Genomic DNA, 25,591 nt, shown 5'->3' on the forward strand with positions numbered 1-25,591 from the left:
CAGCAAAGTTTCTTTATGAAGGTGGGCATGAAGGCTGGCCAACTAGCTCAGCGATTAAAGCACCTGCAAGCAGGAGCAGGGGCTGGGGGTTTGATCCTTGGGCCTGCCCCGTCATTGTGGCCCACACCTGTAATCCCAGCACTGGGGAGGCTGTAAACAGGAGAATCACTATGAGTTCAATCTAGTAGTGAGACCCTTAACACCCTGTAGACCCTTCCCTAAAATACAGAAAAAAATTAATAAGTAAGAAGGTAGGTATAGTGGTATTCAGTGTATGTTTCTAATTATTATCTCTTCCTGTTTAATTGTCCCTATAACCAATATGTAGTGTCCTTCTTTGCCTCTTCCAATTAGTTTTGACTACAGTCCCTGTGTTAGTTGATACATTGTGTCAACTTGGCTGAATCAGCTCAGGCAGCATGGGGGCCTCGCCCTTCAGGTGGGCAGGGCCCAGGAATTGAGAGAGGCAGGAAGCCGCCCTGCCTGGTTTCCTGCTGCCCCGCCCTGCTTCGGTGGAGAAGTCTGTCTTCAAAGGAGCTTGATCTTGGCAGCCAGGCCACTTTGGAGGAGCTCCGATCTTCACTGTGGAGTGCTGGTCTTCGCAGTCAGCGCAGAAGGAAGAGAGAGGCTTGATGGACGCTGCTGCAGATGCTGCTCCTCCTCTGCTCTTCATTGTTTTCTGCCGCATGAACTGCTGTCGTTTGCCTTGGAGCCAGTGGATATGGACTGAACCCTCCAGTAACTGTGAGCTAAATAAACCTTTCCTTCCTTCATTTTGAGTGTCCGGTATTTGTCCCAGCAAAGAGTAAAAAGTAACTAAGACAGTCCCCTTTGAAACTAGGATGGCTCCTCCTGTTTGTTTTGAGGTTCCCATTACATGGAATATTGTTTTTCATCCTTTTATTTACGTATTCATTTATTTTTGTCTCTGGATTTCTTTTTGAATTAAATTTGTTTCTTGTCTATGGCATACTGTTGGGTTTTCTTTATTTTTAAAAATTTATTTTTATTTATTTATTTATTTATTTACTTATTTAGTTAATTGGTACAGGGCCTTCCTATGTGGCTCAGAATTGTAGTGATCCTCCTGTCTCACCGTCCCCTGTGCTGGGATTACAGGTATATGCCACTAGGCCTGGTTTTGGTGGCTGGGTTCCAGGCTGGCATATCATGCTGAAGCGGGGATTGAACATGGGTTCTTGCTGTTGCCAGGCAGGTGCTCAGACCTCTGAGCTATCTCCCCAGCCTCTAGCTTTTATTTCTTGATAAATTCTGTCCATGCATGTTTTTTTTTTTTTTGATAGGGGGATTGAGAACATTTACATTATCAATATTTCTGAAAGGTGTTGACTCATTGTCATTGCGTTATTTTTGTACCTGATTTTATGTTTCTTCTACTTAACCACTTGTTTTACTTGTTGAATTCATTCTGTAAGACTTGGCAGTGTTTGATTTATTGTTTGTTTCTAGGATAAACTTCTGAATTTTGTTTTTTTGAAGTCCTGGTTTTATTGCTACAAATTTCTTAAGGTGTGCTTTGCTATGGGAACAGCTTACTTCTTTATCAATTTTGAAAGATAGTTTTGAAGGATATATAAGTCTGAGTTGGAAGTTACTTGGTTTTAGGGCCTGACTGTGGCCTTTAAGGTTTGTGTTGTGAAACTACTGTTATTCTAATGGGCTTTTCTTTATTAATGATTTATACTTCGTTGAACTACTCTTTAAGATTCTGTTTCTGTGTAGGACTTCTGGAATTTTTCCTCTGATGTTTCATGGAGAAGCTGTTTTATCTTCATAGGTATTTTTGGTTCTCTGTGCCACACTTATCTTAATGTTTGATTCCTTTAATATATTCAAAAAGTTTTCTGCTATTATTTGAATAGGTTTTTAATGCCACTTGTACTGTCTTGTTTTTCATGAAGTTCTATTAAGATTAGTTCTATTAGCATTAGTCTTGTGCCATCTAGTAGCTCTTGGAACCCTTTTTAAAAAATATTTTTCAGTGTATCTCTGAATAAGTGATCGCAATAAGTGACCAGCCTATCTTGCACTTCTGACATTGCGTCCTTACACTGGTTGTGCCTGCTCTTACGCTTTCAACAATTTTTTTTTATTTCCTGGATTTCTGTTTAATGCCTTTTTTTTTTCTTTTTTAATTTTAGTACAGGGTCTACAGGGTCTCACTACACAGATTGGACTGGTAGTGATTCTCCTGTTTTCAGTGCTGGGATTACAGGGGTGCGCCAAGTGCTGGGATTACAGGGGCATGCCACCATGCCCAGTCTCAGTCACTGTCCCAGGCCACCCTGGGGGCAGGGCTGGCATGGCATACCGGGGACCGAACCATGGCCTCTGCGCTTTGCCTAAGCAGGTGCTTTAGTGTGCTGAGTTATCTGGCTGGCCCTCTAATTTCTTGTTAAATTGGTTACCCATATTTCATATTGTGTTGTTTAACCCAGCAAGCTTTTTATTAGTGTCTTCTGTAAACTCACAAATTGTTTTGTTTGTTGAGTTTATTACCTGTTTAGCTATGCTTTCTTTGAGCTTGCCAAGCACTTTATGATATGTTGTTTTTATGTCCTCTGTCATCCTTTTGAAGAATTTGGCAGTGTAGTTTTTTATTTCCTCCCCCTTGATCCACCATAGATCAGCCCTGGGGGCTGTGGGAGTTTTGGGTGGTATTTGTTTCCTTGTCTTCTCATGTTTCTGTAGTTTTGTTTTGTGATGAGGTTTGTAGGCACTTACAAAGACTGTGTTACTGGTATGAAGATCTCTTTGGTTTGTGCCTGTTTTTCAGTGATCTACTCTGAGCATGCCTAACTATAGGCCTTCGCCCTTTCCAAGATCAGACCACCTCTGTCAGTTTGGGAGGGGAAGATGCAGTGTAATTGGCCCAGCACTGAATTCTCCATAAATCACTATTATTGTTTTGTTTGTATTTTAGGGAAGGGTCTACAGGGTGTTCAGGGTCTCACTACTAGATCAGACTTGTAGTGATCCACCTGTTTACAGCCTCCCAAGAGCTGGGATTACAGGTGCATGCCACCACACCCAGTCTCAGTTGCTGTCTCAGCACGCCTAGGAGGCGGGGCTGGCACAGCAGGCCCAGGGATCGAACCCCTGGCCCCTGAACCTGCTTGCAGGCACTTTAATCCACTGAACTATTTGGCCAGACCTTGTTAATGACATAAAAGTACTCCAGATATTGACCTGCTGATAAAACTTATTAGTACCAACATTATGCCACTTTGACAATAGCAACTAAATCAGCAATAACAATAGTGTGAAAGACGAAGTAGATATTAACATGCTCTGAGAATCAACAATGTACTACCCTTAACCATAGAAAAGAGATCTATAATTATAGTACAAACACTAAAACAACGGAAATAGTGACAGTAAAATCTGTACTAGCTGCAACAACGATACCTTCTCTAATTGAAAATAACTCAATAGTAATAGCATAAAATTCACTGTCTAAAAATTAGTAAAGCTTTATGGATATATAGTAATGGTAGGGGGTGGGGAATGAGAGAAAGAGAAAAAACTTGAAAAATTAAGCAATGGAAGATAAGGAGGAGAGAAAAGTGAGATAAAAGATCCTATTAATAAGTAAAAGGAAGGTAATAGGATTAATAAAAAGAACAGAAGAAAACAACAAGAAAAAGAAAACAAAAGAAGAAAATAGCAAAGAATGGGGAACAAAACAAAAAATAAAACTGAAAGAGAAAAAGCTAAAAGGAAAAAAGAAAGGGAAAACAGAAAAAATAAACTCCCTTGTGAACTCCGATGAAGATCAATGAAGAAAGAGGGAAAGAAAGAAAGAGAGAGTTCAAGAATTTTTTCTTTGTATTTCTGAATAATGTTTTCTTTTCAGGATCCACAGTTTTGAAATCTAGCAAGCCAAGGTTTTCTCTGCCTAGCTTTACGGTGTGTGGTCTTCTTGGCTGGCTCCTGCTCTGGAGGCCCCACTGTCTGTTCACTCCAGGTTTTGCTGACTGTCCAAACCAATGCATGTCTTTGCTCTGAGGGTAGATGAGACAGTCAGATCTCTGATCTGTCCTGGATATAGACAGTGAGTGTTCAAGCAGATCACTGAACTTAATGCTGGACTTTCAGACCCAGCTGCTTCTAAAAGTAACCACACATGCTGGATCTGGCTTCTCATCACAGAGGGTCTGTTTCTTTTGCAGTCTGAGTTTAAACTTCTCAGATGGCCTATGTCGACCCCACATTCTCTCCACGGTGGTCTCTTGTGGCTGTGTTTCAATTGGGGAGCCTCCTGCAGTTGTGGGGCAGCTTCTGGAGTTTATAATTGATTACTGTGAGTGTGGATGCTGCATCTTCCCTGGGGCAGGTACTTTGCATTACAATGTAAGGAGAGGAGAGGCTACCTAGCTTCATGAGCTGCTGTCCCTCCCTTTGCTCTCTGCTCTTTGTCGCAGCTTGAAAGTTTGCTCTCTGCCATTTGCCTTGGAGCCAGCTGAGTAAGGACTGAAACCTCCAGTAAGTGTGAGCTAAATAAACCTTTCCTTCCTTCATTTTGAGTGTGGGTATTTGTCCCAGCAACAAGAGAAGAGTAACAAGCAGAGGGTAACACAGGGTTCTGGGAATCCTGAAGTAAAATTGGTTTTTGGTTGTTCTGAGGCTCAGTCTCAAATAATCAACCTCTTCCTTCTCAAGGCTCCACTGGTTTCCTTCTCTAACAGTTACTTGCCGTGGAAAAGGACTCAATTTTAGAGTAAAACCCCATGCTGTTGTTGTAGTTTACAACAAACATTGGCTTTTCACAGGGCTAGCACTGCTGGCCCGGTTCATTGTTTCTCCCCTGAGACCCTGACCCTGGGTTCTCACCTTGTAGACAACTTCTCCTTCCCAGGAGCTGGGGTGAGCTTTGGTCTCCTCTCTGCACTGCGGTATGTTTTTCTAACTTCTGTGTATCTTCTAATTTTCCTGTTGGTTACTTCCCAATCCTTGGACACCTACTTCTCTCCCCCCACCCCTTTACCAAGTTATTTTCCAGGTGTCTGGAGTGGCTGTATTATCCTGATGAAAAATCTGATATTTTGATAGTAGAAGATCTTGCATCAGTTTTAGTTTTTTGATGATCCTTCATACTGGTTTTGATAGTCTGTACTAATTTTTATTCTCACCAACAGTGTACAAGGGTTTCCTTTACCCTTTTCCTTGCTGTATTCATTATTTTTATATTTTTATAATAGCCATTCTAAGTAGGATGAGATAGAATCTCAGTGTAGTTTTGCTTTACCTTTCCCTGGTAGCTAAAGACCTGGACATTTTTCCATGTATTTCTTGGCCACTTGTACTTCTTTTGAGAAGTGTCTGTTCAGACACTTTGTTGATTGGATTGCACACTCTACCTTTAATGTGAAACTTTTGAGTTCTTTTTATATGGGAAGAATGTGATTCTGCTCGGAGCCCAAGGGTTCTTGTAGATGCTTTAAGGTTTTGGGTTTTTTTGGGTTTTTTTTTTCTTGCATCTGGTGGGCAAGTAAAAGAGATTTGACCTCCAACTCCCATTTGGAACAAGATTTTATCTATTTAGGCACTTCAGCTTTATAGTTTTACAACTTTTTAATTCTATGGATAAAATCTGTTGAAAATTTCCTCCTCCTTGTACTCAAAGATCTGCTCTCTCTGATTATCAGTCTTGCCCCAGCTGTGAGAAGCTCATCTTTCTGGACTATTCTTTGTCTACTATGCTCTTGGAAGTTTCAAACAATGGGAAGCGCTGATTGGAGATGGAAAGAAGGACAAGACACATGTCAAGGTATTTATTCCCTGCTCCCCTCCTTGCCAGGCAGTGGCCTTATTTTTCCATGTATGACCATAGTTCTTGCTTGGTGGCCCTCTCTTATAATTACCATTTACTTTTTCAAGTTTCTCTTTCCTTCTCCGGGAACTTTGGGCCTAGAGATGGTAGCAGTGCTCTCTTCTAAGGGTTGCTCACCTGGGGTTTCGCCGTGGGCTGTTAGCCCTCTGAGCCATGCCTATGTCTCTGCAAACAGTTTCTTTATTATCGGCTCTCTCAGTGTGCTGTTTGAGTGTGATGGCTGTTTCTTCCCAGACTCTGACTCATACTTGAACTGTATGTTTGTATTCCTTCAAATCTGAATACTGAAATCTTGCCTTCCAATGCGGTAGTTTTAAGAAATGAGTCTTCTGGAAGGTGATTAGGTCAAGAGGAAAAAGAAAAGAAAACAAAACAAAAAAATATAAATATAATTTAAGATAGTTATACTACTAATTACTATTAGTTTATTGAAAACAAAGGTTTATGCCTATATTGTTCAATTTTCATGCCTATATCTTATACTATGAGCAACTAGTTTGATTAACTAAACTTTGTTATTTTCTTATAATCTCATTTTGAATTTTTATACTATTGTTTGCTTTTGTTTGAAGGGAAGAGCACCAGTCTTTAACATTGCCTTTGGACATTGATCTGTAGTTTCTTCAGCCTTTCCACGCATACTTTTCTGTCTGCCAAGGCACATTCACACTGGAAACTCTCCAGGGCGCTTTCAGATTTTTGACATTCAACTGCTCCTAGATCCTCCACCTCTCTAATGCACAAGTGGACATCTTGGATGCTTGGACCTCTTATCCTGCGTACAGCCACTGTGACTCTTCTGTCTCTGATCCTGTTAGCTTACTTAATAATTTCACAGATAGATAGGTAGATAGATAGGTAGATAGATAGATAGATAGATAGATAGACAGATAGATAGATAATATTGAGTTTATTCCTCTAAAGAACTCCAGTCAAGGCAGCTCTTGATGCCACAGAATTTGGATCATTGCTGTAAATGTGCCTGACCATGATTCAGAAGCTTCTGGAACTTATGCAAAGGAAAACTTTGGAAATGATTGCAGATGCTGACCGGAGAAGCCCTAGAGTGCTGTAACTCAGGCTTGTAGGGAGCTTCTGGTCAGAGCTCAGATTCCAGAATTCTGATAGATATTCACATAGGAAAGCCTAGGTTTTAGTTGAGAGCAAGAACTCCATTGATAGTTGGACTATAGGCCATGTGTATTATGGTCAGGCAGAAAATTTGTTTGTATTTTCCCCATGTGCTGAGATTTTGAAGGAGACTGAGATTAAAAGCGATGGACTAATGAATCTGGTGGAGAAAATTTCAAAGTAGCCCAAAAATTAGGCAATGGTATAATTTCTGCTGGTTGCCTATAGCCAGATCTACCATGAGGATCAGGAATAAGTATTGAAGCCAAAAATATGTGAAAAGTTTGTAATTTCAACAGAAATGAAGTACATACAAAATTGGGTTCATGAAGACGATGGCTGAAAAAAAAAACCTAGCATCAAAAAGATACCAATTATTTTTCATCATAACAATAGAAAAGTTAGCTTGATGGCATCTCAAGAATAAGCAGGAGGGCACCCTTCCAGGTTCAAGGGTACAAAACTGAAAAACATGCATTTGCGAAGAGAGATCCTTGGCCCTCTGCTTGAAAAGAGATGCCTAGGGAGGTGGTATTCATTGTGTGGTGTTTTACTGTCCAGACACCTATGGACCTCTGCAGCCATGATCCAAGGGGGCCTGACTACTTTTCAAGCTAGCATCAGACCTTGCGTCATCCATGTTGTGCTAGTTCTCTAGGCATGCAGAATAAAAGAATTATGGGATCATAGAAACTTCCACCCAGATTTTAGAAGGAAGGGTAGCAGTGTGCCTCTGAGATTGCAGTGTATGAAGTTGTAGGAGTGAAGCTGAAAGTGCAGTGAAGGCCCCAGGAATGGGGGAAGCCAAAAGCATAGAAGATCTGCTGAGGAAAGCTGCAGGCGGTGAGTGGAGCCAACCAAAAAGAGAAACCGTGAAAGCTACAACTAGCAATGCTGTAGGGACAGGGTTTCCTAAGCTTTCAGGAGTTCACATCTTGCCATCATTTGTCTAGAGTACTGACAAATGAACATGGAGCTACAGAATTTCATTTGATCCTGCTGAGTTTTGGTCTGGCTTTGGTCATATTCTTTCTATCTCCCCATTTCTCATTTTTGGATGGGAATATTTATCCTGTACTATGGAATAGTGGAAGAATGTAACCTCTTTGCATTCTACAGAGGCCCATAGCTATTTGCTTTGTGTCTCAGAGGAGACTTTGGCCTTGGACTTTTCAGCAATGCTGGAATTGTTAGCACTTTTGGTGAAGTGAGATGAACCTGCATCTTTGAAAGCCAGGGGGAGGATGTTATGATTTAGATTGAAAATGTTCTCCTAAATTCTCATGTCTGTGAAAGGTGGTTGGATCATGGGGATGCTATACTCAGCAGTGAATTAATTCATAGGTGAGCTCAGAGTTAAATGTGCTCCTAAGAGGTGAGACCAGATTGGAATAAGCAGGTCATGGGGGTATGATCTGGCAGGCCCCTCCTTGTCTCCTCATGCTTGGTGGCTGCCACAAGATGAGCCGCTGTCTTTCACGCAGCTTTCCTTCCATCATTTCTGCACTGGAGCCAGCTGGTCATGGATTAAAAACAGGAGTTAGGGACTGGTGAGATGGCTCAGTGGTCTAAAGCACCTACTTAGAACAAGCTAAGCAAAGCACAGGGACCGCGGTTCAATCCCCCAGCACCACATGCCAGCCAGTCCCGCCCCCTGGTGGGCTGAGCTGGCCACACACACACACACACACACACACACACACACACACACACACAAATAAATAAATTAAATTAAAAAAAATAAAAACAGGAGTTAAAATAAATCTCTCCTCCAAGTTGTGTGTGTCCCACAATGGAGTAACTGAGATGCCCCTCAACACTCCACCATACTCCAAGCCCGTCACACCACCAGTGTTGGCTTCTGCACAGCTTTATCTCCTCTGGCCTTGTCATCTGCACTGTCATCATATAGAAGACATCATATTCAATTGTGTGCCTGTCACTCTCCCTGTGGAGGTGTGTGGCTACTCTCAGGAAGCAAGGCTTGCAATCTGGTAGAGCCATTCGTTATGGCTCCAAGTGCTCACTAAAAGGTCACTCTTCTCTTCAAATGCCATCCCTGTGTCTCAAGTCAGCATGGTGTCTCCCTTGGAATAGAAAGTTCCCAGGCATTGGGACAGTAGCTTCTGTCCTGCATACTCTAATCCTCCTACATGGGTGGACAGGGCTGGGCACCCCATCCACACTAGGTTTCCTTACAGGAAAAAACGTGCTTGTTGGACAGATAAAGCAGGCAGGGACACTGCTACCACATCAGAGTTGACTTATGAATGCCTAATTGTAGTCCTCACATCCATAGCGGAGGGAGTATAGTATTATTGGCCAAATTCATTATTTTGCTTAAGGGAGCAAGGCTTGGAAGCACTAGCAATCAAACCCATCTATAAAATTTTTTTCTTTTTCTTTTTTTATTGAGAAATAAATATGAATGGGACAGTTTCACAGTTGATTAATAGGACATTTTTGATAATCAATACATTGTACGTTGTTATCTTCTTAGTGGTTATCCATAGTACGAGAAGCAGACAGGATATTCTGTCCAAACACTGTTAGTTCACCTCTTTCTTCTCATTGAACTACGCGAAAGTAGCTGTAAATTTATCCTAACTATTTTGTATATATAAATACAAAATGATCTTTCCTTTGTATGCTTTTTTTTTTTTAATTGTCTGTCAGGGTGAATATTCTCTTGGCATCTAAATACCATAGGTGTTTGAATTCAATTAAACAATCTAACACTGTCTAGCAGTCTATATTAGTGAAACCCATCTTATAGGCAGGTTTCATTACCTCAAATGCTTCTATTCAAAGCAGTACACTTAAGGCCAAGCAGTTTTCAGACTTCTTTTTACCTATTATTCTAAAGTTATTTTAAGTGTTCATGCCAGTGCCCTCTGAGAGACTGCCCACATATGATGGGCCTTGCAGGTCAGGGAAACGGGCAAAGCTGGAATCAATTTAAGAACTGTACAGCATCAAGGCTAAAGCTGCCTGTCCTTCCCAGACTCCTCCCCTCCCCCAGACTCTGAACAACCAGCTCAGCATCACTGAGAAGAAGGAATGGCTGGGGAGGACTTGCTGGCGTTGCACTTGAGTGTGTTGCTGATGCCCTCCACCCAGTGTCCTCCATCTTCTAGAAATACTGGTGGGCTGAGGTGGCATTCTCTGGGGATGAATATGTATTCCTTTTAACACCAACCACTTCGCCACTGAGATGACCACATGGGCACCTCCTCCAGAGGTTCTTGGCCCTCACTGCATGTTAGAACCACAGGGGGGCGGGGAGATGGCTCAGTGGAATAAGCGCTTCCCTGCAAGCGCAAGGGCCTGAATTCAATCCCTGGTTCCATCATCACCACCAAGAACAAAATGAACCACAAGCAGAGCTCCAACACTGCCTCGGTCCTCCCCACCCACAGGTTGTGATTTAATTGGTCTGTGGTCAGCCCCAAACAAATTGCCTTAAAGGACTAAATGTGTATATAGCCAGGATTCCTAATAACATGGCCTGGCTCTTTAAAAAAGAAGGCTTAAGAATTCTTGGACTTTAGGAATTTATAGTTTACCCAGAGACATCTACACTGTCTCAACTAGCCGGCTGTCCCCTCTGGGGCCTTCCATTGGCCACTTTGTGTGTGTGTGTGTGTGTTGTTTGTGTGTGTGTGTGTGTGGTGTGTATGTGTGTGTGTATTTATTATTCCCGATGTGCATTGTGGATATTGATGCCCAGAAGGGAGGTCAGCAGTGAGAGGTCCTGATGTGCTGTGAGAGGGTGGACCACAGAACGGAGGTCCTCTCTTGAGACTCATCACAACTCAGCATTGGCCAACATCACCATGAAGGAATGTGGCCCTGGCTCCACCATGTCTCCCTGTTTTGAGAGAAAAATCTGAAATCTGGACTCAGTGTTAAATTACTTGATTTTTCTCTGTTGGGCTCAATTTTATTAAAACATGCACACACACGAGGTAGGACAACAAAACCCATCTGCAGGCTGGCAAGAGACCAGTTTCCCAGAACTCCTATTTGAGGTAAAACTGGGAATTTGTATTCTTTGTCAGGGCCCTGAAGAGGCATGCCCTGTGTCCCTTGCCTATTCAGAGGTAGTGGCTGGAAGTGAGGTTCCAGGGAGCAGGAACAGCTGCCCCAGCACAAATCAGTCATCATGACGGGGTTCCTGCTACCTGCTGCCACTTTTATTGTATCATTGTGAGGGGCTGAAATCTATATTTCTTAGTGAAAGATAAAGGAGCCAGCTGCTTGTGCAGCTAATGGAGGAGAAAAGCAAGGGGAAGCGGATGGCTTATATCCAGGAAGTAGAAACATTAGAGAGGTGCAGTGAACCAAGGTACTTGGCAGGGATCAGTCTGCGCAATACCGTGCCCTTGACCATACGTGCTGTTCATGCAATTAAAAATTAGCCCCTGCCAGAAGTGGGCCATGGAGAAGAGGGCCAGACCTCAGCCATGGTGCCTTGTGTGGGAGGTGCTGGGTTACCGCAGGCATTGAGCCAATGGTTGATTAGGGGCTTCCAGGAAGTCTGCCAGGGAATGGTGCGTGTGTGCGTGCGTGCGTGCGTGCGTGTGTGTGTGTATGTGTGCTTAGCCCCTACGCAGGGATACTGATGTAGAACAAACCCTAGAGGTGTTTAAGACTTACCTGCACAGGTGCACTGAGCTGTGCTTGGCTGGTGCAGCCAGCCTGAGTGGAAGGGGCAGTCCAGGCCCTGTGTTCCAGAGGCTGACAACCTTCTGGGCAGGTGAAGTCAGATGGCAGAGAGGGTTCAGTCCAAAGATTCCAGACAGTTTTTTGGGTGCTTAGGTGCTAACTGTTCAGAGCAAGTGGGTGATCCAGGAGGGCTTCCTGGAAGAGGGTTCACCTAACAAGCTCCCAGAGAGGTGAAACGAAGATAAGAGGACACTGGATGCCTGAGACTAGATGGAGGTGTATCTATAGGGGAAGTGGCGCTGCGATGGACCCTGAGTCAGGAGAGGAAGTTCCCCAGTCTCTGTCTGTCTACCTGGGCCGACCCATGTGTGCAGAGGAAGAAGTGGCATACCTAAGATTGTTGTGTAGAAAGGATGACAAAGTGGAGGCTCAAACCCAAGCCTCTGGGTCCCAAAGGCAGTCCATGTCTCACCGGAAGCCACCTCCTTTGACCAAGTTGGATGCTGGCAAGGCTGAGTCCAGGCAGGCCCCCCAAGTCTGGTTCTTTGGTTCATCCCCAGGAAGAGTGTCTTCCCTTCAAATAGTAGGCCTAAAGGTGGCTTTTTCTCCAGGAAGTCTTCCCTTCCCCATCCTCCCCCACCCCTTGGGGAGTAACTTCCTACTTTCTTAGGCTACCGTGTGCATGTCTCTCCCAGGTGTGGGGTACATCAGCCTGAGCACTTGGTCGTGGAAGATGTGGCAGTGTGTGTTGATGGCTGATCTGAGCTAACTCCAGCCTGACTCCGCCTCCTCAGCTGTACTAGCTGTGAGCCCAGCCTGCCTCCCTCTGTCCCCAGTACTTTATACCACTCCTCAGTAATAACACATTTTCACCATGACTACATCTAGCCCCACCTCCAGGGTCTCCTTGGAAACTGGCAACTTGATTGATTCTATCCTTCTTATTCCCAATCTCCTTGCAGAGCCACCTACCCTTTGGGCATCTGGGCCCTGGCATCAAGAGTTCCAGTAGTTGTCTACCATCATGGCCAGTTTTGTATGGTCTCAGTCACATCTCATCTTGCAGGGCAGCCCGGGCTTGAGAGCTGTAGTAGGGGCACAGCAGGAAGAGCAGAGAGGCATGGAGAAGCCTTCATTCGCTGGCCCCTACGAGTCCGTGGCCGACCAGGCAGGCTGATGGAAGACCCTCCCCCAACCCCTGCCCAAAGAGCACTTCATAGACAATGGAAGGACTGAATGACAAACTTTATTAGAAACGCTCCTCATTCATCGGTCCAATTCACATTAAAGTGGGGAAAGGCAGTGCCATCTGGGGCTCTGGTATCCCACTGCTGTGACGATTTCCAGTTACCAGGGAGTCTGGGTGGAGCGCATCCAAAACACACAACAAATGCCAATGGTGGTGGTGGCAGCAGCAGTACAAGCAGCATAGTGTGGTGAGAGGACCAGGCTTGGGGGTGGAGAAGGTGTCACCACCTCCACCCTTCCAGTTACAAGGCCACGGATGGGCCCCATGGTGATAAATAAACAGCACATCACACATACGCGTTCCAACAGGAAGCAAACATGGGGAAGGCTCCTAAGTGAAAAAATAATTCTCTCCTATACAGCTTTGTGACAACCAGGCTGCACCTGGGAGGACAGCTGCTCAGAGGTCCCCACACTCCAGGTGGGGCCGACAGCCTCTGCAGCTTCAGTTTGCAGGTCCCAACGCCTCCACCCTGGACCTCCATTAGCACCTTTGGACTAAGGACTGCCCTCCCACACTCTTTTAAAATGCAAATGCTACTTTAAAAACATAATAATTAATGATAAACTCTGTCCCTGGGGCAAATCAGTTAGACTTCTCCCCCTGAATAGAGAGGGGCCTGGTGGGGGAGGACTCCCTCTGGGGCCAGGAAGGAGGGTGGAGGAAGCCATGTTCAGAGGTAAGCTGGAGGTGTCTAAACATTGCTTTCTCCACTCGCCAATTCTCCAGTTGCCAATTTGGTTGGGCATCCCTGGGGAATAGCTTCTCAAAGTGGCACAAAGTCCTAAGAAGGCATCATAATCTTGCTGCCCTCACCATGGGTAGGAGATGGGCAATGATCTGCTTTCATCATCCATTATTCAGAGGCAGTTTTCTTCCCAAGCAAGCCAAGTCTCCCTGGCCCTGTCTGCCATGGCCACACCACCGAGTTTCCTGTCCCGATGTTTTATTCATTCTCTTGAATAAGAAAGCAGCTTCTCTGAGCAATACAAAGCTGTGGCAGATGCCACCATTGGGCAGGTGCCACTGCTGGGCAGGTGCCAGGGCCCTGTGGCTTCCAAAGGGGCACTGGCCTTGGGATGGTTGGCTTTCTCTAGTTGGTCTTCTGTCCTGGGAGCTGGGGGAGACCCCTTCCCCAGTGGGCTGTGAGATCACGTGTCATGGACAGCCCGGGCCTGTGGGTGTCCACTGTCCTTCACCATCCAGCTCACTGGTACTGCAGATAGTTTTTGAGAGACTGAGGCAAGGGCAGAGAGCTGATGTCCTGCAGGCGCTGGCGGCCCAGGGCAGCGCGGATGGATCTCCTGCACAGGTCCATGAGCGGCAGGGGCTCGGCTGCAAAGAGACGGAAGTGGTCAGTCCGGCACCTGGCACCTGTGCAGCTCTCCTGCTTCCCCTGCCTCCCGCACACTGCCTGCCTGCAGCCGGCAGAGTATGGGGTCTATGGGTACTGTGTTTCCACGGAATAGGGGATGGTGACTCACAGGCAATATTGAGAGAGGTGCGGGGACAGAGAGGGAAGAGGAGGGAGAAGGAGGGAGAGCAAGGGACAAGGAGAAAGGGAGTGACAAAGAGATGATTTAGGGACACAGAAAGCTTCCTTTTTGGTGGAGGTACAAAATTAGTGTGTCCTAGTATAAAAAGTACTTGTCACTGAAGGTCATAGTAAAAAATGTTTGAAAGTCAGGGAGCTCATGTGGACCTGCAGGGGAGATTCCTCTAAAATGCAGGGTAAAGGACCGGCGAGATAGCTCAGCAGACTAAGCACCTGCTTAGGCAAGCGCAGGGACCAGGGTTCCATCCCTAGTACCACATGCCATGCGGGCCCCGCCCATGGGTGTGCTGAGCCAGCCTCTGAGACTGGACATGGTAGTGCTTGCCTGTAATCCCAGTGCTGGGGAGGCTGAAACAGGAGGATCACTATGAGTCCAATCTGTGTTGTGAGATTCTGTACCAAATACATTAAAAAAAAAAAAAAAAAGGCAGGGTAGACTGCTGAGTTCTTATAGTCCCAGCTACTGGGCAGGCTGAAGTAGAAGGATATCTTGAACTCGGGAGTTTCAGACCAGCCTGGTCAACAGACCAAGACCTTACCTAAAACTAAAACAAACAAGCAGAAAACAGATTAAGCTTTTGAAACACCTTCAACCCCACTAAATCCCCCAATAGCTGCTACCCTCTACTCCCAGTAATAGGGACTGAACCCAGGATCTCAAATGCATCCTGCAGCCCTCCAGCCTTTTACTGAGGACTTGCCCAGGCTGGGTGCACACTTGTGAGTCTCCTCCTGCTTCGGCCTCCCACAAGTGCTGGAATTACAGGCACAGGCCCCCATGCCTGGCGGCATAGCTTCTTTTGATCTTCAGTAAAGGAACACATTTTCCTCCAACACCCAGTTCTGAAAAAATTCATAAGCAATGGAATTTCTGGACACAGGGCCAGTTATACCACATCTAACTAGATTTACTGCAAACACCCATTCTCTTCCAGGTTCTCTGATTGGCCCTGGGGATTCACAGCTAAGCAAGCCAAAGTCAGCATCAGCACTGGAAATAAGCAAGGGTTCATGTTCTGGGATTTAACACAGGTGAATAATTTTAACAGAGTCTAACCCACGCAACAATTCCAAAAGGCACAAGGAAAGATAGTTTGTGATTAGAGGAGCTTTTGGAAAGTTTCAAATGGAGGACATCAAAGGTGGGGTTCTGGCTTGGGGCTGGAGAGATGGCTCAGTAGAACAAGCACTTGCCTGGCAAGTGCAAGGGCTTGAGTTCAATTCCCAGTTCTGCAAAAAATAAAAAAAAAAAAGGTGAGGTTCTGTAGGATGAATAGGAATGAACACAGGCAGAGTGCAGCAGGCAGAGAGAACAGGCAAAGAGGAAGAGGCAGAAAACTGGACAGGCTGGGAGGCGTGTGGGGTAGCAGTGGGCTGGCCAGCTGGTGTCAGATGGGGATAAAGACAGTGATAAGCATAGCCTGTTGTCTTGTGTGGCTTACAGAGGTCTGGTTTCCACAAGCAGGCAGGAACACGTATCTTAACACTCTTAAGGTGACAGTACAAGTGGTATTTCCAAAGCATTTTAAGAGACAACTAAGCCATAGAGGGGGAATAGCAGCGAGAGTTGTGGCAGGAGTAACAGCACAGGGGTGTGGTCGAGAGCGCATGGTCTTCAGAAACCTTCAGTTACTAGAGCTGCTGAGTTCCTACGAAGAACTAGCCCGGTGCGCTGCACATGCCTGTCATCCCAGCACTCTGGGAGGCCAAGGCAGGAGGATCACAAGTGACGGCCCAGCACGGGTGACTCAGAGACTTAGTGAGATGCTGCCTCAAAATAAAAAGTATATGAAGAGACAAGGATAGAGCTCAGTGTGTGGATCCTGGGTTCAGTCTCTAGGACTGCTGAAAGTATATGTGTGGGGTGCGGGGTCAAAAGTAAAGTGGGTCTTGGTGCAAGTGTTAGAAGCCACACTCAGGTCCATATCTAGCTCTCTGTCCCTCCAGGGGACACCCAAAGAACAGGTTAGTGGTGTTAAACACTTTCACTTCTTTCCTTCAACTCCATCTCTCCTCCAGCAACACCTTTCCTTCCTGTCTCTTACCTGGCCTGGCCCTGGTTCTGCAGCTCCCCCTGCCAGTCTGGTCCCTAGAAGTCCCCTGCCATCCCTGGCCCGGCATCACGCTGTCTTCAGTTCCTTGCCACCTTGCCTGACCATCCTAAGTTCCTATGATCTCCTTTTAGTTCCTATCAAACCAGTGCTCTCTGCCCGTGCTGCTGGATGTTGGGGAAGAAAGAAAACCAACCAGGACTTACTTAATGAACAATGTGCTACTTACCAGGCAACGAGGATTGAAATATAATTGTGGCTACTCTGTACTGAAGGCGTATTATATGACTAGAGACTTTATTTGTACTAACTTATATGGATGTGTATATCAAGCTCTTACATAAGCAGTGCCCCAGGGTAGGAACTACCCCCATTATTCCCAAGAGGATGAAGCCAAAGGAGAGTGAGGGCCTGCCCAAGGCCACACAGCTGGTAAGCAGCAAAGCCAGGAATGGAACCAAAGCAGTCAGAAACTGGAACTTGTCTTACACATTAAGCTACATTTACTGAGCCATCTGTTCTGTCCCCATGGCTGTGTTAGCGTTATCTCACTGAGATCTCAAAACAGCCATGAGTTTGGCTTGACTATCTTATCCTGGCTTTGGAGGAAAAGAAACTGAGGCTCAGGAAGAGGGAGAGGCTTTTCCAGAGCCGCACAGCCCCAAAGCCTCATCTGGAGCAGCACAGCACCTCCCACAAACACGAGGCAACAGTAGAAGGTGGCTTCAAGGGGATAAGGTAAGAGGGTCACCTGCTTCCTCGGCTCCTGGAAGATGGTGACGCAGTGCCCAGCCTCTCTCTCCAGCTCTGGCCACTTTCCAGCCTGTAGCTGCCTGCCCTTCCTACAGTACTAGAACAGCACCAAGCTGGAAGCAGCAGTTCTGCTGCTCCACACCATGCGTCTCCGTGTGCTGGAGCAGCATGCGCATCAGCAGGAGACGGAAGGAGCCACAACTACAGGGACAGCGTGGCTGGGTCTCCTGCATAGAATTTTGAGTGAGAGAAAGTGTGTTTTATGTGACCCCTGAAGAGAGCCCCAAAACAGGGTAATGAAACTAGTGCAGTGGTGACTATGGAGGCCCAGGGATGGGATGGGTGCCCAGTGGGACTCCTGGGGACTGGGTTCATTCTGTTCCTTGGTTTGAGTTCTGGTTATGTAGTGTGTTTAGTTCATAAACAACATTAAGTAGCACAATGAAGATCTGAATGCTTCCTGTATGTAATTTATGCTTTAAAAACAACTATACATCATAAAAGAACACTTTGGCTGTTATTGTTTGTATCTAGATATCCCCCCCCAAAGCTTTATTCAGTCATAAATAGGGCTTTTCCGAGGTGGCTGGATCTAGAGTGTGTGATGCTGGGACTAAGGGTATGTGGTTACTAAATGAGTCCACTGGTTGGCTTGGCACGGCCCGCAGCCGAGCGCCTAGATACAGCATAAAAGGGACAGAGAGAGGCGATTCTGGTTCCCTTGCTGGTTTGCTACTTCCCTGGGCTGCTTTTGCCATCTTCTGCCTGCCATGGACTGTGCTTCTCTGTGATGCCCCTCTGCCACATGCCACCCTGCCTTGGAGCCAGCTGACAATGGCCTGCAATGGCTGCAAACTGTGGGCCAAATAACCCTTTGCACCTTTAACTTTGGTTGTCAGGTATGTGTCTCAGATACCTAGCTGCATCAGTGCTCTGGAGTGTGGGTGAGTATACACACAGGCCAAACATGTGCCTACCTGACCTACTGTGGCAAGGCAGAGCAAGGGGCTGGCTTGGTGTACAGCTGCCACTCCCACCTCTGGTGGGACCGAGACAGCTGGCTCCTTCTTTGCCAGTCACATTGTGAAATGGGCAGTGAAATGGGACAGCGACACTTCCATCCACGGTGACTGCCCATGGTGCTACACAGCAGCTCCTCACCTTAATGGTGTTCCCGCTTAACTATGCTGTATCTCAGGCCATCAGCCCAAAAGGTACCTTTAAAAATGTATTCACTCATTGAAGTTCTAAAAGTGGCTCAGTATAGCTTTCTAATTGATAACAGTGTACCGCTCTCGATGAAGATTTATTCAGACCAGGGCTGGATGTCTGGCTTTATGCTAAAAATACCACCAGGCAATGATGAGACGTGCCCCAGTAGCCAGGTGGGGTGGTGCGCACCTGCAATCTTAACACTCTGGAAGCTGCAGCAGGAGGATTACAAGTTTGAGCCCAGCCTGTGTGACTTCATGAGACTTTGTCACCAAACAAAATCCAGGGACCTCAGTTTTGCTTGGTTCTCCACCACTAACCCCTGCAAGACTTTGGATGAATCACAGGACTTTGTTTTGCCATCTATGAAATGGGAAAGTGAGCTCAGATCCAGTGGTCTGTATCTGGGCTGGAAATGGGGGGGATCCTGGACCTGGGCCTGGTGGCTTAGGCTGCTTCCCTGGAACCCTCTGGTCTTCCTTGTCTGCAATGGATGGACGTTAACATATGAGTCACCATTCTTGTCCCCGAAATAAAATCAACCTTTTAAGGTCAAGAGTAAAAATTCTTTTGTGATAATTTTAGATAACGGTCACCAGATGGAAAGGGATTGAGTGACAGCCCTAAAATCTGAACTTAAGTAGGCCTGGACACTGTTTATTCTCAAGAAAAGAAACAAGCTGCAAATATGTGCTAGCACACACACTGTGTGTCAGTGCATTAACCACTTATCCATGGACTAAATTAGTTCTGGTGCCTGACAGCTCAGAGAATTGCTTTTGTAGCTCTGGGGCTACCCCACGCTGCTCCTTTTGCCTAGAAAACCTTTTCCTGTACTCCCTGGCAGGAGCACACATCCCCTGTCAGGACTCAAATCCAGTGTCCCCTCTGCTCCCAGTCCGTGTCTGGGGTCTGCACCCAGCAGCTGCCAACCCACTTAGTTAATCATGCAAAAGGACAAGTATATCCTTATCTTCAATGATGCTACTTCTACAATACAGTATTCCTGCTCTAACTAACCTTGCTGTGGCCAAGAGTGACCTTGGCTCCCCTCTAGGACACACTTGGAATGTAGAGGCTTCTCCTGATGAATTTCACTGCTTCCCCAGGGGAAAAAAACCCAACAAGCTGTACCTGCAGCTGAGACAAAAGCAGTGCCTTCAGAACTCTGTGCCAGCAAGCATCAGCAGTCCAGCTGGTCCCCACACTGCAGCCAGAGTCCCCGTCCTTTCCTGGGATGGAAAGCCATCAAGGCACTTGGTGTGCGCAGAGGAGGGCTGCACAGGAAGCCAGCCCTAAATCCTGCATGGTTTTCCCAAGCAGCACGGCAGAGCCAGCCCTGGGAGACCTCCAAAGGGAGGACCCAGGACTGGGAGTACTAGAGAAACTCCACTGGAATGTGGGACTATTCAAGAGACAGGCAGCTGCTCAAGGATATGGCCTGGCCACCACACTTGTACCCACCCAGTGTCTCCTGAAAGATGCATGCATGTGTGTCCCTGTGTGTGAGGATGTGTTCCTTGTGCTGGTTACCTAGGAAGGTGGCTGGCACACAGACAGAAACGCCCCAGGAAGACACAAAGCAGGCGGCACAGGTGAAGTCAAAGAACATGTGTGAATGTGGCCCTTACCCACAGGCTACCAGGGAAACCCCAAACTCCAGGGCAGCCCTCAAAGAACTGTCATCCCTGCACGTGGGGCAGGTTTGCCCTCATCTCTGTACCATTAGCGGCCTGAGCCCATTCTCTGGCTAATGTGGGCAGCTTTTGGAGAAGGCCCCTCTTTACTGTGGAGGAGAACAGAGCCTGAGTGGAGCAAGGGCAGCTTTGTCTCTGCAGTGCAGGCAGAAGATGGTTGGAAAAGGAAAGATACTTCTACTTAGACAGAGAACTGAGGGCCCTGCCCACTCACCAGCTCCTTACTCAGTATCAGACCAGCAAGTATGTTCAGCAAGGTGTTCTCACCCGAGGTGCCAGTCCTCCTGAGCAAAAGAAAGGGAGCTGCACTGTCGTAAAGCACACAGCAGCTACTGGTTCAGATGGATCTGAAGGCTATCTGAGAAGGTCCTCCAGCCAAAGGAAAAAGGAAGACAGAGACAGAGGAAGGAACACTGAGGGGAAGGGTGCACTGGAATGACATGAAGGTCCATGACATTTTGAAGCTAGAACCTCATTCCAGCAGCTGTCACTTTTCAAGGAAGTTCTCTCTCCCATCCCAGTCTTCCCTGCCTCTGATCCCAGGCCCTAACTTCCCCACCACTTGGGCCATCCCCCATGCTCTGGAACAGCCATTCCACACACAGGACACGAGAGTCCAACTTTTTCTCTGATGTTCCTTCCACCTCAAAGGAACAAGCCTTCTCTCCCAGGACACTACAGCCTTTTGGCCTTCTCTAAGGGCTGCTTACTCACTGCAATGGGGCAGGGCCCCCCTGCCCCCACCACATTCACGCCTCTGCACTCACCATTTGCTCTGGACAAGGCTGATGCTGTCATCACGACTTCTGGGCCCCTGTTCATCCAGGATTTTGCCTGGCTCCTTCCTACCCATACCTCCTGGCCCCCTGACAACAATCTTCCTTGGGACAACTCTCCCATCACTCCGGTTCTAGTTCTTGCCCATCTCATTCTGAGGAACCCGCTTCACTCCTTGCCCCTCCTCCCTGTTCACCCACTCAGTGGCTCCTTGCGTGACCCTCCAAGGTCCATGCATGTAGGCCAGTCTCTGACCACAAGAGCCATGCCATCCTGACCGCCATTATCTCTCCTCAGGGAAACCTTTAGGCCACGGGGCCCTCTCTATTTGTTCCTTGTCATCCAGGTGAACAAGTCACTCCTATTGGTGATAAAAGGAAGATATGTGGTTAGCTTTGCAGGGCCTGGACAGAATACCCAAGAAAAACAACTTAAAGGAGAAAGGATCCAATTTGCTTAAGTTTTGGTCTATGTTTGAATCCATGTTTCTAGGTTTGTAACATGGAGCATCAGGGTGGAGAGAGGGTAGCAGAGCAAAGCTGTTCAGAGACAGACAGACAGACAGACAGACAGACAGAGATAGAGACAAACAGCAGGAGCCAGAGCAGATGGACTAGGGCAAGATATGGTCACCAAGGCCATGCTGCTCCCTTTCCCTTTAACTCGGACCAGGTCCTAAGCTTGCATCACCTGCTGACGACATCGTCCAATGATGACCCCACCCGTAGATCCACTGATGAAGTTAGAGCCCTCACAATCCAGCCACATTTCAAAAGTTCCACCTCTCAACATGTGCATCTGTTGAGGCACATTTTCGATTCAAAAATAACAGGTGGCCAGTGAAAGGCTGGGATGGTGCAGTGTTGGGGATCAGAAGAATGGAGAATGGCAAGCACATGAAGCTTGGCTTATCTCTGCCCAGTTGCATCGCAGGCTCTAGAGTGCATCCCGCCGCCGTTCCCTGAATCTGCCAAGCAGCTGAGCAATGGGGAGCTCTGGGCTCATGGCTGGCCTCAGTCCTCACCTGGCGGAGTGGCCTCTCCTTCCTTCCCTGGGCCCCGTGCCTCCATCAGAGTGGCAAATGGCTTGGCGTGACAGCTAAGGCGCCTTTCCACTGGCTGATGTTTGGCAGAACAGAAATTATATTTAATCCTAGCAGTGGCTTTTACTGTATCAAATCAAATTGAATTTGACAGGAAAAAATGCACACAAAAAAAGTAAATGGGAAGGCAAGTGATGCCAGTGAGATAAATGTTAGATCAGTCCTGGAGACCCAGATTTGTAGCTGCTAAGCTTCTAAGACAGGCTAGCCAGGCTTCCCAGGGGAAGGGGGCTGGGCCAGGCCCACAGGATGGCTGCCTCAAACCCGATGATATTACCGAAGGCAAGACTGACTGCCCAGAGGCTTCATTCACTGATTACCCTGGGCAGCCACTACAGCTGTGGGCTTCTTAATATAAGCACTGCAAAAGGAACAGAGAGCTGTGACTGGAACCCTTCACTGGGGACCTTGTGTCTGCAGGTGCTGGCTGCTTTGCTGGCTCAGATATCATCAGGGGTGGACCTGGCTGTCCACTGCTCACTTTGCAGTCTCCCTTCAGCCCTACTGAAGCCACACGAGTGATAGCTGGCCCTATCCTGGCTGTGAGGGGAAATAAATGGCTTCAGGCCACAGTGGGGACCCAGATCCTCCAGAAACTTCACAGTCCCTGCCTCTGTTGAGCCCTCTAAGCACACACCTGGAGAAACCTCTGTGTGCTGGGTTGGGGAGAAGTGGGGAGGTGACAAAGGTCGCATCGCTTGTTCAGCCTCTGAGACCCAGGGTGGGGTGACTGAGCAAATCCTAGTTCAGCCTCACCCAGAGCTGGGCCACAGCCAGACTCTAGAAGCAAAGGTGAGCTTGCACTGACTGATGGAAGACATCTTCATTGGCTCTGCAGACAGGGGAGCCAAGGCAGGAAGAGCAATGTCCTTGATTTAACTAAAGATTTCATGAAGGATTTGGCAGAATGCCAAATTCCAGTGCCATTTTGTGGACATGAAGAATGAAATCTTGCCCAGCTGGCGTTCACCACATATGCTCTACTATTTGTTGCTGAAACCAAATGCTTTCTTCTGGGTAATTTATAAACAACAGTAATTTGTTCCTCGAAGTTTTCGGAGGCAGGAAAGCTCATGAGCAAGGGGCCATTGGGTTCATGTCCGGTGAGGTCTGGTCTCTCTCCAGGGGTTGCCTTCCTGCCATGGTAGAAGGCAGAAGAGCCAAAGGAGACTAGTCAGGCCCCCTGGACCCTTTTATCAGAGTGCCTGATCCTACTTCCTGAAGGACTCATGCCTCGATACTATTGTGTTGGTATTTCGACATGAATTGGGCGTGAACCCTAGCATGAGCATCCTCTCATCAAGCTTTTACTGACAAACTTGCAAGGGCCGGGGAGATGGCTCAGTAAAATAAGCACTTGCCTAGCAAGTGCAAGGGCCTGAGTTCAATCCCTGGTTCTGGCTCCCCCCAAACAAACAACAACAACAACAACAACAAAAAACTTGTCACTCTTGTTTGGACCTTAAATGCCCCCAAAGGCCATGTGCTATAGGTTTGGTTCCCAGCAGATGGTGCTGTTAGGGGTTGGTGGATCCTTTAGATGAGGCCTAGAGGGAGGAAATTAGGGTGCCAGGGATGTACCCTTGAGGGGATGCTGGGACTCTATATAACTTTTTCCTCTCTCCCTTTGCTTCCCAGCCACCAGGACCAGGACGTACAGACTTTCTCTGTCCTGTGATTCTCATCATAATGTTGTGCCTCACCAGGGGTTCAAGAGCAGAATGGCCGAGTGGCCATGGGCTGAAACCTCTGAAACTGCAAATTAAAATAAATCTTTCCTCTTTAAAAGTTGATCAGGTATTTTACCACAGCACCCGGAAGCAGACAGGCACAGCTGTACTCGAACAAGGAGTTGAGCACAGGGTCTCATACATCTCACGACTTGGGAGACCTAGCACCTGGTAATAGTCCAGGGGGCTGTGAGTGCCAGGAGTAGGGGGACCCAGTTCAGCTCAGGCTTTTCAAAATGGCTTCCTGTAGGAGGCTGAAGCTGAGGGTAATGTTAGAGGACGAGCTGGCTCTGCCACACACAGTGAAAAGGAAATTTACTGATTCCAAAGGTATGTCTCTAAGTTTTTAAAGGTCTCCAACTGGGCGTTGTGGTGCACACCTGTAATCCCAGCACTCTGAGAGGTTGAAGCAGAAGGATCAAAAGTCCAAGGCCAGACTTGGCACTTCAGTGACATCCTGCTTTAATTTTTTTTTTTTTAAGTTGAGGCTGGGGTATGCAGTATGAAGGCCCTGGATCCAATCCTTAATACTGAAAAAATAAGCCCCTTTTGTATAAATATTAAGTTCATAGTTTTCCTAAGTGATAATTTGGGGGAAGAAGATGGGTAGAGAAAATGAAGTCTCTTATTTTTAGTGAGTCTTCTCTCTCTGCAGGGGCAGAAGCTCTACCTTCATACCTTAGCCAAGGGCACATGGGTACTAAGGAACACCTGGGATGGGTCCACACCTGCGTCACTGTATCACCGAAGTTCTGGCAAGCTGAGGTGGGCAGGCAGGTGCCACTGCCACTGGAGATATGGGGCCCGACAGGTATGGTGAAATTCACTACCCAGCCCACGGGCCCATCTGAGGCTCTGGAAGGTCCGCTGGGGTTGAAGAAGACTTCCTGGACCCTCTAACCCCACTGTCCCTTCTAGGCCTCCCTGGGCCCTTGCTAATTTCAAGGCACATTCTGTCACAGTCTGTCCCTGGCCCTTAGCATTTCTAGCTCCTCTCCCAAAGTGTGAGCTCTGACTAGACCAGCTTTTGTGGGAGGAAATACAAAGGAAGTCTGTGTGTGAGATGGTGGAGGTGACAAAAGCCTCAGGAACACAGGTGTCAGGAGACCATGCAGGAAGCTGGGGGAAGCACTGAGCCTCCACAGGCCACGGGAGAGAGGCTCTGGTTACTCTGAGGACGCAGAGGACAGGGGCTCATGGGTGGACAGGGGTGTCCAGTCTTAGCTCCCTCAAGTGGGAGGAGACCCAATGGCCACCAGGGGGAAGAGCTGGCTTGGACTTGGTTGTGCCAGGCTCTGGGGCCAGGCACTGTCCACTCCCCAGCCAGGATGCTCTGCAACCCCACAGAGCCCAGAGGCCGCCACTATACCTCTCATGCCACAACACACTTCATGACCTTCATTCTTCTCTTACGATGCATCGTTCTGTTCTGGCAAGGCGGCCCTGTGAGATGTGTGGCCGTGAACATTAACTTTTCAACCCCCCCGCCCCCCGTTGTGGCCAGACACCACAGGGGAAGCTAAGAAAGACTGCTTCACTTCACACTGGGAGCCTCCTTCCCCGCACCCCGCTGAGCGTTTGGTGGGAGGCACCTATCTGGAAGCCACCACTTTCTCTCGGAATCCTGGCTCCCCTCCCCCAGCGCCTCAACAAGCACTGGTGCAGGGCCTCTCTCCCTGGCCACTTGCAGTGCCAGATGAAGCTACCCCACCGTGAGACTAATCTGCACATGGACAAGGTGGTGTGGGCCCCACTTTCACAGAGGAATTCAGGTTCTGTCTCAGCCACATCTAAGTAAGCTCATCTTGCTGA

General features: G+C 47.3%; 1 protein-coding gene across 1 annotated transcript in view; it reads right to left on the reverse strand.

Moving 5' to 3' along the window:
• Positions 1-12,931: 12,931 nt before the first annotated feature.
• Positions 12,932-25,591, reverse strand: part of Spsb4 (splA/ryanodine receptor domain and SOCS box containing 4) — a 75,716-nt gene continuing 63,056 nt past the window's right edge. Inside the window, exon 3 of the mRNA XM_004629231.2 lies at positions 12,932-14,237. Within this exon, the coding sequence (XP_004629288.1) occupies positions 14,110-14,237 (128 nt within the window). The 3' untranslated portion in view covers positions 12,932-14,109. The remainder of the gene's footprint in view (positions 14,238-25,591) is intronic.

This window comes from Octodon degus, unplaced genomic scaffold (assembly GCF_000260255.1).
Source record: "Octodon degus isolate 3935 unplaced genomic scaffold, OctDeg1.0 scaffold00028, whole genome shotgun sequence".
Lineage (NCBI taxonomy): Eukaryota > Metazoa > Chordata > Mammalia > Rodentia > Octodontidae > Octodon > Octodon degus.